Source organism: Drosophila subobscura, chromosome O, assembly GCF_008121235.1.
Source record: "Drosophila subobscura isolate 14011-0131.10 chromosome O, UCBerk_Dsub_1.0, whole genome shotgun sequence".
Classification (NCBI taxonomy): domain Eukaryota; kingdom Metazoa; phylum Arthropoda; class Insecta; order Diptera; family Drosophilidae; genus Drosophila; species Drosophila subobscura.
Genome location: NC_048533.1, coordinates 14,066,240 through 14,075,889, shown reverse-complemented (window position 1 = coordinate 14,075,889; position 9,650 = coordinate 14,066,240). Strand labels below are relative to the sequence as shown.

General features: G+C 48.4%; 1 protein-coding gene across 1 annotated transcript in view; it reads right to left on the bottom strand.

Moving 5' to 3' along the window:
• Positions 1 to 2,009: 2,009 nt before the first annotated feature.
• The window catches only part of LOC117896266, a 64,924-nt gene continuing 57,283 nt past the window's right edge, over positions 2,010 to 9,650 (bottom strand). The window contains exons 4-9 of the mRNA XM_034804457.1: positions 6,818 to 7,021; positions 6,612 to 6,751; positions 5,944 to 6,555; positions 5,750 to 5,881; positions 2,971 to 5,698; positions 2,010 to 2,914 (exon numbers count right to left, since the gene is read on the bottom strand). Coding sequence (XP_034660348.1) covers positions 2,186 to 2,914; positions 2,971 to 5,698; positions 5,750 to 5,881; positions 5,944 to 6,555; positions 6,612 to 6,751; positions 6,818 to 7,021 — 4,545 coding nt within the window. The 3' untranslated portion in view covers positions 2,010 to 2,185. The remainder of the gene's footprint in view (positions 2,915 to 2,970; positions 5,699 to 5,749; positions 5,882 to 5,943; positions 6,556 to 6,611; positions 6,752 to 6,817; positions 7,022 to 9,650) is intronic.

Sequence of the window (9,650 nt, the reverse complement as noted above, 5' to 3'; positions counted from 1 at the left end):
TTCGGTCCAATTGAAGGCACCAAATACAAGGGAACACAAACGTTTTGATTAACTTTAAGCATTACTCCATTTTGTCCATGTAACTATGCCTAAATAAGAGCAAAGAAAACTTAAAACGAAAAAAGAGAAATAAAACATGAAAAACGAAACGAAAACGAGAAGGGACGTGTGAGACCCTTCTTACACGTCACAACTTTTATACCCGGCACTCAGTACTACATCTGCAACTTAGCGGTTATTTGTCAAATTGTACATTTTTTCTTCATCTGTCATCTACATCAACAACACTACTCACGCCAACACGCTCCTTTAGCTCGCCACCCTCCCCTAGAAACACACACTGCAGAGTCAGGGCAGAGTCGTGGCAGAGGCAGCGGCAGAGACGTGTCAGGGGCAGAGGCCAATAAACTGAAGTATCTTTTGGGGGCTGCTTTTGTTCTCAAAAGTATAGCATACTTTCAGGCTGAAAAGTTCCCAATTACAAAATAGCGTAGGACAGCCATATCCTGCAGTCCTTGTGGTCCTTGATGGACTCAAGCGATACAGGAGACTCGTACCTTCGCCAGGAGGCATGCCATGTCCTGATCCGACAGGAAACAGCCGAGTTATAGCGTTGAAGGGGATTATATAGAAAAACAATATTCAAATGGCATTATCCTTAATGTCCTAGCACCCGAAGTGATCCGGGACATTTTCCCGATCCCGAGGAGGCGTGACATGTCCTTTTTCGACAGGAAACAGCTGAGCTATAGCCTTGTAGAGATTAAAAAGAAAAAACAACGTGAAAATGGCATTATCCTTAATGTCCTTGCACCCGAACTGGTCGCAAAGGATCCAGGACATTGTGCCGATCACGAGGGGGCGTGGCACATCCTGGACGGACTACAAATAAAGGAGAAAACAACAAAACAAATCTCTCCTGTTATTTTTGTCAAATTTTGACAGTCACCTCTGTGCACAGTGGCGCCCACGCGATGAAGACGGTCATTTCTGGAACTAAAATAACGTAGTTCGAGAATTGGCCGATCTGTGTTGGGACGCCACTGTGAACTTTTGAAATTGCTTCACTGAAATGGCCGAAAACTGGAAAATTTTCAGACCAAGTACCAGGCGAACAGAAGTCAGTAGAAGGTAACTGGTTTCCATGTTTTTCACTGTGTCAAAAGCTCGATGCTATTAAACCGCAATTAATTTTAGTTACTTGGCGACTGAAAAATGAATTGCGGTTTCATAGCATCCAGATTTTGACACAGTGAAAAAAACATGGAAACCAGTTACCTTCAGCTGACTTCTGTTCGCCTGGTACTTTGTCTGAAAATTTTCCTGTTTCCTGTTTCCTGGCCGAAAACAGGAAAATTTTCAGACACATTCGGTCGTCCCACATCTAAGTACTAACTACGCCCGAACGCTGCATAATTTCGGTGATCGGACGGGAGCCGATGTACAGAAGGAACCCTGAAAGCTGAACGTTGGTTTTACTTTGTGTTTTATGAAAACTAATACTTAACTACCTGAAGCGAAATGTTTACAAATGCCTAGGGTCTAATGGCGGGGATGGTTGCCTAACCCAAATGTCAATGAAATAATGAACATTAGTTAAGTTTTTCACCTGCTTAGAAGTTTCTAATTTTGTTACACTTTCACTCTGCCTCTCTTAGGGTCTTTGAGATCGTTCGAGGTGTTCTACACGACTCTAACCATAAGCTCTTTAAGAACCGCGGCAGCAGCATTCGATCCCAAACATCTAGAAAATTAAAGTAAAGTTTTCAAACATTTCGTATGGTTTTGGTATTTTAATAGGAACTGTTAGATTTATAAATTTAATGAATTCGGAGAAAATAATGAAAATATTGTGATACACATTCGATTGTGTAAGTATTTAAATGGAGAGGCATTTTCAAAATGCTTTCGAAAATTATGAATTGAGTGCGGAAAATGAACGGTTTTTCGCTTGATCGATTTCAAAATATTTGAATGCAAAAATGTCAAACAAAACATTTGATGCTTAATTTACGGATGATAAAGATTAAATATAGATTATTTTGGAAACTTAAAACTGGGCTACATATTCAATTATGTATTTAAATTATATTGTTGTTAAAATTAAAATTAAATAATGGCGCATATTCAAAATGCGGCGGGGAAAGATTATAGTTCTATAATTATTTGTTTTTTTGGCTTATTTTCACTTCTTTAGGAACATCCAATTTTCAATTAATGGCTCATAGAGTGGCTTGGTCGAGGTTGGACTCTCGAAAAGTTGAACTTCGATGAGCTTGTGGCCAGTCCAAAGGGAATCGCTGGATGAGTCAACAGAATCGATGCGGTCAGCCTTGCTGCCAGAGTAGTTGGAGTTGGTGCAATGAACTCTGGCATAGACTTCGGGATACTTGCAGAGGCAAGCTTCCAGTGCCTGATAAACGGTCTTGTCCCCGAATTTCTTGTTGCGCTTCACCCCGTGCAGCCTGACGCACAGGGAGCGCAAAGGGAAGGCCAACAGTTGCTCGGGCATCACCTTGAGGTGGGCATAGGGCACCGTTTCGGTGTCATGAAAGTCCACGTAGTACACGGTAGCTTGCTTGGTGGTCATGTGTACTTCTCGGACGGTCGCACGGTACCACAGCTCATCCTTGGAGTAACGCGCCAAGCACAAATCATCCACCATCGGCAGCAGTGGCGCCGCTTTATGCACCAAGGCGCTTGTTTCCTGCATCAGGCTAACATTGCGCTTGGTAAACTCACAGAGATCGGGCGAAATTTGTAGTTCAGTCGCTGAGATTAGGCGGTCAACGGAGCACTTGAAACTAGACACACCAGACGGCAAAATGTTCGACTTGAATGAGTCCATGCCGGCATAGAGAGAGCGAACTGTGGATGTGTCCATTGGCACAAAGCGAGCGTTGTGCTTTTTTTCCTAGGGGAGGAGAGCAAATGGATTACAATTCTGACTAGTAAAGGGCATATAAATACCTTTTGGTAGAGGCTTATGCGGTGCAACAATTGTACCTTGCACACGGAAAAATCTGGCTTCTCCTCATCATCCTCATTGGCAATGCCCTCGTCGGTGTCGGCATTCTCCAGTTCCATTGAGGAACTGCTATCGACATCCAGGTTCATGTCTGCGCCAGCTGCGACACCAAAGCCGATTGCCCCATTGCGGCAGTCAATATCCTGAGCGTGTCCCTGTGCATTCTTTTGCTTAACTTTAAGCTTCTTTTTAAGCGGCGGCGACAGAGCCGTTGAATTGTTTTCATCAGCCACAAACTGCCTCAGCTTTTTGGCACCACCCACAGCCAGTGTCTGCAGCTCGTCAAACCCTTTAGACTCATCCAAAGTAAGTTTGGGTGTGCAGCTGATCTTTTGCTTATTCAGCACCGCCATGCCGCTGTGCACCATCAGGGTGGCTATGTCCCCGGCATCAACTTTAATTTCGCACGAGGGTATCCTCTTGGGTCCGCAGTAATCCTTCACGCTCACGCCGCACACTTTCATGACGAGCAGATTGTGCACGGTGTCCAACTCCTTGATGGTGTACCTGCCACGCTTCGGCCGCACGCCGTGGATCCTCACCAGCCAGCAGAGTGCATTCAGTTGGGGAAATGGCGCATATGGCAGCAGCTCCTGCGCTGTGGCCTGCTCACTGTTGCCATAGTCCACGAAGAACACGCTATACTGTCCCTGCTCGTTCCTTGGACGCTGCACAATGCCGCGATACAGCAGCTTGTCCAGATGATAGACGACCAGCACTGGTTGCCCCACCGCATAGGTGGTAGCACAGCGACGCTGCATCAACATCAACGGACTGAAATGTTTCTTAAGCACGGTGCACATGTGCTCCATGAATGGCTTATCGGTGGCCAGGCTCATGTACGGCGCACATTCGTAATTCACATTCGTGACTCTGCCTGTGTAGAGAGATTTCTCGCATGGCCGTGGCTTCAACCAGGCTGGCGGTGGCTTCACCTGTCCCGTGGTGGCTTTCCCTAGGCCCAGATCCAGCAGAAGTTTCATGGGCGGCATACCGTCGCAGTGCTCAAAGTGCGACGGCTTCGACCCAAACGATTCGGGTGTAAAGTTCTTCACATAATCGATTTCAGCTATAAACGATTGCTCCTCCGCCTGTTCCTTCTCACTGGACTTGTCTGTTGCCTCATCCTTGTCATCCTGGTAGTCCACATCGGGATTCTTCTCGGCCACTCGGGCGAGTACGAGTGTCTCGTTGATGTTGACGTAGCGAGTACGCGAGGGCGTAAAGGGCCCGTTGCTCACCGTGTGCGAGCCATACAAGACGACGCGCTGCGTCTGTCCACTGCGTCCATGGCTTATGACATACAGCTGATCGTAGGCCTGCAGTTGATCCTTGAAGAAATCGATATTATCCGCTGTCCACTCTGCGCTCTTGGGTCGTAGGCCGTACAATTGACAGCGCTGAGCACTGCCAGCGATCTTTCGATGCTCCCCGGACATCAGGGCCATAGAAGCAACCCCCACATTCGGCACCACTTCGCCCAGATCACGCAGTTGCACCTCATACAGTGGCAGACTGTGGTCCAGGGTCGGCAGGGTGACGTGCAGCACGATGGCGCGATACCAGAGCTCTGCCAAATCGCCCCGTGCCCGCACCTTGGCATAGCACAGGTCGCCCTCCTCCCAATCGTACTTGATGGGATTAATATCGTACCTAATGTCAGCGTCTAGCTGCACAGCATCCTGCAGATCCTTCAAAGCTGCCTTGTGGCTGTGCAGCATCACATAGAACTCGTCGGGATGCTGCACGCACAGCAGCTCCACGTGCGCATACTTTTTGCTCTGCTGCTCGGACTGCGACTGCGACTGCGACTCGCTCTCCATGCCCTTTCGCTGTTCGATGAGCTTGCGCGTGTCCACATCGAGGGGCAGTGTGTGAGCCTCAGTGTCTGCCTTCTGGCTGCTCTCGCCATTCGAGGCGCAGTGCCCGAGCGCCACCATTTGAACGCCAACGCTGACAGACTCCGCACCGGAGCGCACGATGTCCAGCGTCACACGATGCACATTCTGGTGCACGCTGATCACTTCCATGTGCATCTTGGGGTTCGATGTTAGCTGCTTGAAGGCAGCAATGGCCGCCGGGGTCCATGCGTAGTCGTTCGCCTGCAGCGTCTCCACGTCGGCCAGGCAGCACTTGATGCAGAGTTCTCGCTGCATGAATGCCTTGGGCAGTGCGTACAGCCGATCCCAGGACACGTGCAGTGAGGAGCCAAAGTCCACAAGGCGCACCGTCACGCAGCCATCGTTCTGCGCCATTTCGATGGCAACGCGCACCCAACGCTCCTCCAATTGCATCACGCAACCCATTTCCAGTCGCCCCACAAAAATGTTCTCCAAGCTGCTGAGATCCATGCGATCCATGGTGCTCTTCAGCGAGTCCTCCAGCTCGGAGCGCCTGCCCTCGTAGTCGTGTCGCATCACATAGAACTCCTGCGGATGATTCACGTGAAGCATTTGTATCATCAGCACAGCGCCAATGCCATGCTTGGCCTTTGGTATGCGCTGCGCCGGCGTGGCCAATGATTCTTCCTCCAGGCCGCCGCTACGACTGCGCGCCAGCCCCGCGTATAAAAAGGCATCGCGCAGCGAAATCTTTGACTCGGTTGTGATGAGATCCACTTCGTGGCGTGAATGCTGCATTCGGGATGTGACAATCACATGCACAGGTTGGCTGCAAGGGAGAGGTTCAGTGTCTGCAGCTCAAAGCCTTGTCTTCACTCACTTTTTCAGCACCATCTTAAAGTGTGCGGTGTCCAGCGCATTCCACTTCGACTGGCGTGGCTTCAGATCGCTCAGGCAGCAGTGTACCGCCGCAAATGGGAACAGCGTCAAATGGTAAGGCAGCTCGTGGAGGCTGCAACAAATTCAAGCATTAAAAGATCAAACATAAAGGAATACTCCAGCTCCAGCACTCACTTGCTGCTGTGCAGCTGCATATGCTGTCCAATGTCTGGCAGAAAGACTTCGTAGGTGTTCGGTAGATCTGCCAGTGGCCGAGTGACTACCACGCGATGATGGCGATCCTCCTGCTTGCTGTAGGCCAAGTAATACTCGCCCACCGCAATCGACGTGGGCGTGGAACTGGGCGTCAGCGCATACGTGTCGAGTGCCTCGCGCAATTGCTGCGCCGCCTCGATGCCTTGGACATAAAACTCCTCCGGCGACTTGATGGATAAAACACGAACGAGTGCGTCCGTCTTGAACCAATCGGTGGGGGCAGGCTCAACCTTCTGATTTGTGCTTATGTCCATGGCTGAGAATGTGCGCTCCAAATTCTCAGATATATTCTCACGCAAATAGACATTTTGTTTACGATTTGGATCTCGCTCTCGCGGCTGAATGCGAGCCGCCTGCTGGCACACGTTCTCCTTGCCAATCGAGCTGCCAAACGATGAATTCTCGCTAGACGTGGAGCTGCCTTGGGGCACGTAATTGCTGTGAAAAGTCACCTCAATACGCGGATCAGAGTAGCCGCACTGGAAATGCTCCTCGATAAGCTGCGACCAGTCCAGGTCAGTGCTGGAGAAACTGCAAAAGGATTGCCATGAATGTGGGGGCACAATGAATGCATCGGGATGAATTACCTGTAGGGATTGCCATTCCGCTTGTCCACTTTTACGGCGGCTGGCATTTTCTCCAAATGCTCGCTGGTCAGTTGCAGCAATTCCTTGAGCTTCAAGTCCTTGGGCACTCCACTGCCCGTTGCCAGCAGCCGCTGCAGTTGCTGTTTGCAGGCAAAGAGAAAGTAATATTGAGGGCAAAGCCAAGCAAACTTTGTTCACGCTCCCACCTTGATGACATCCTCGTAGCCATCCAGCATATCCAACGCTCTCTTCAGCTCCAATTGGCCCGGCAGGCTCGCCTCGCGCAGCTTCTCGGTGAGCCGCAGCTCGGACGCTTGCAGGAGTCCATGCAGATGGCCATAGCGCAGCTGTATGTCGGCCAGCGCATCGGCAGCATAGCCGCTCTGCTGCCCACTGACCGAGCGCACCAGCTGCAAGGTGCGCAGAGAGAAGATACAAAGATACAAATGCAGATTAAAATGAGGCACATTCTAATAGCTTGGCGGCTCAAGCAGGTGAATGGCACAACACACAAAGTCGCTTCAAGTTTTAATTGTGAATTTCTCAATCGACTTCTGCCCGCCTGCCTGCCTGCCTGTTCATCCTCCTCGCCTGCCGCTTTTCGTTGCACTTGCAATGATCATTATCAGCAAATTGTTTTGGACTCTTTTGGGGCTCTTTTTGAAAGTGATTGTAAGAGCCAGCAGCTAGCTGTGGCGCGGCATATGACAGCTGATTTGTAGCAGATGACAGGCAAGTTCGCGGCACAGCCAATGTCTGGGGGCTGGTTCTGCCATAAAAGGGAGAGATCGGATCTACGATCGGATCTCAAGTGTGGCTTGTCGTCGTGTAAGTGATGCCGTGTAGGAGCAACCCCAATCTGGCATCGCGCACATCATTAAAACGATCGCTTTTTGGCTGTGAGTGAAATCAATTCGCTTGACCTTGTCAAGGGTTTGGCCACTTGATGTGTCTCAATGTGTTAGACATCAGACACATTCATTGCTTACCTTGTCCATCCACTACACAAAACACACATCAAACAAGAGACAGCCATCGTTTCGTATTCACATTTCCCGTACAGCACCCAATCCTCCGCCAATTAGTTTTAATAATCCGCAGGCAAGCAGCAGCCAGCCAGCTCCGCGGGCAACAATTTCGAATTATCGCACAAGCGACTGGCTAGCCACTTCCTACACAGGTCCACCACGAGTTTTATGGCAACATTAAAGAACTCTGCGAGTGGGCAACCCAACCCAGAGACCCAGAGCCACGTAACAATAATAACAGCCAAAACAGAAATTAAGCAACCCAAAAGCCAGCCCAGCCTATGGCTTGCTCTGTGAGCGCCTCATGAGCATTGCTCTGATCTGTGAGCCGCCTCTTGTCGGACTTAGAAGCCGCAACGCAACACAATTGGGTAGCCACGAATACACTCGAATTGAAGGGGCGCCTTCGACAGGATGGAGTGCAACTTGATCCACTATTCATGATGCATTTTCTGTGATCGTTGCAAGACTTCATGGATCAGTTGTTGAGAAATTAATCGTGCTTGATCCATTGATTTTGGCTTATATCGATAGCTGACATATGGGCAAGAATGCGCACTAAATTGAAAAGAAAATTCTTTAAAAAATATCATGAAATTATCTTATTATGTACATCGCTTTCAAGAAGAAATATTGAAGTCTTATGTGGCTGTTTTCTGATGCTAATCGGAAAAGTTATGATCGATAGGTTATGCGCCGATTGTCTTTACCACGTAGCGATAGTATGGTAGGCATGATCGATGCATTGGATCATGGATCGGTGAACCAGAAATGAGATAACTAAGATAAGTATTTATGAATATATTTGTGCTGATCAAAACTCAGGCTTATGGAACTTATATACTGCTTCTCTGCCTTCCTAGCATAATTAAGAGATATTTTGTGCGCCCCTCTAGCTAATGTTTGAGCGCGTTTGATCGTAAATTTCTGGCCCCGCACATCAATCACTTTCGGCTCGTTGCTTGAGGGCATAAATGCTGAAGCAGAGCCTGAGCTACTGCTGCTGCTGTCATAATTTGATCTACACTGATCAACCGCTGGCTGGACGGGGGGGAACATTTGATTTAATCTGCTTAACGCATTGCATAACCTTGCTGAGACGACATTTAAACGGTCTTTTGGGCAGTTCTTAAAGTTATTTATACAGTCAACACTTTGAAGCTATTAGCGCGTAATTAAAGTTACACAAAAAAAAGAAACCAAAGTAAAAATGCGATTATAAAATGCAATCATAAATTTCTTGTTTAATCAACTTTTGTGGTAAATAATAAGCCGACGCCAGTCTATCAGAAAAACGACAAACAGACACCGCAGACAGTTGTTCATTTTGGTCAGTTTATCAATTACAGACGGACGGACGGACAGACAGGCGGACAGCTGCACGGACACTCAATTTGGTGGCGTTTTGTGCCGCCTCGTTAGCCAGCGAGTCGGCGGCTTGTGGATCAGAGCTCAGAGGCTCCGCGCAATGCGTAATGCGTAATGACCAGCGCTCAGTTCGACTTTTGCCATTAATAATTGTTTCTCGTTTTATATAATTTGTGTACGCTTTTCGCTTTTTCTTGTATTTATCTATACGTATTTTTTGCAATTAACCACGGGGCAAGCGGACGTTTCTGCACGGCTCAAAGAGAGAGAGGAGAGAGAGGAGTGCGCTGTCTGAGTCTAATGTGATTATGATTTATGTGGGGGAGGCCTTGAGAGAGGCTGCTGCTGCCGATTGTCGATCCGATCCGATCCGGACAAGGCTAATTGAGCATGCTGGTCCGGCACAGAGCTAACAAATAAATCAGAAAACATTAAAATGCAGGCAAAGACAAGCCACAATCGACAGCAGAAGCTTCTGCTGCTTCCTGTGGCAGTCAGCCAGTCAGCCGCAAGGTCATCCGTGAAGCACTCAAGAAAACCCCAAAAAATGAAAGGCCATTTGCTGCAAAAACCATTCTAATATGTAGTGCCACAAAACCTTAAATTTATAGAAACAAAAAACATAGTTACATGATTAATTAAA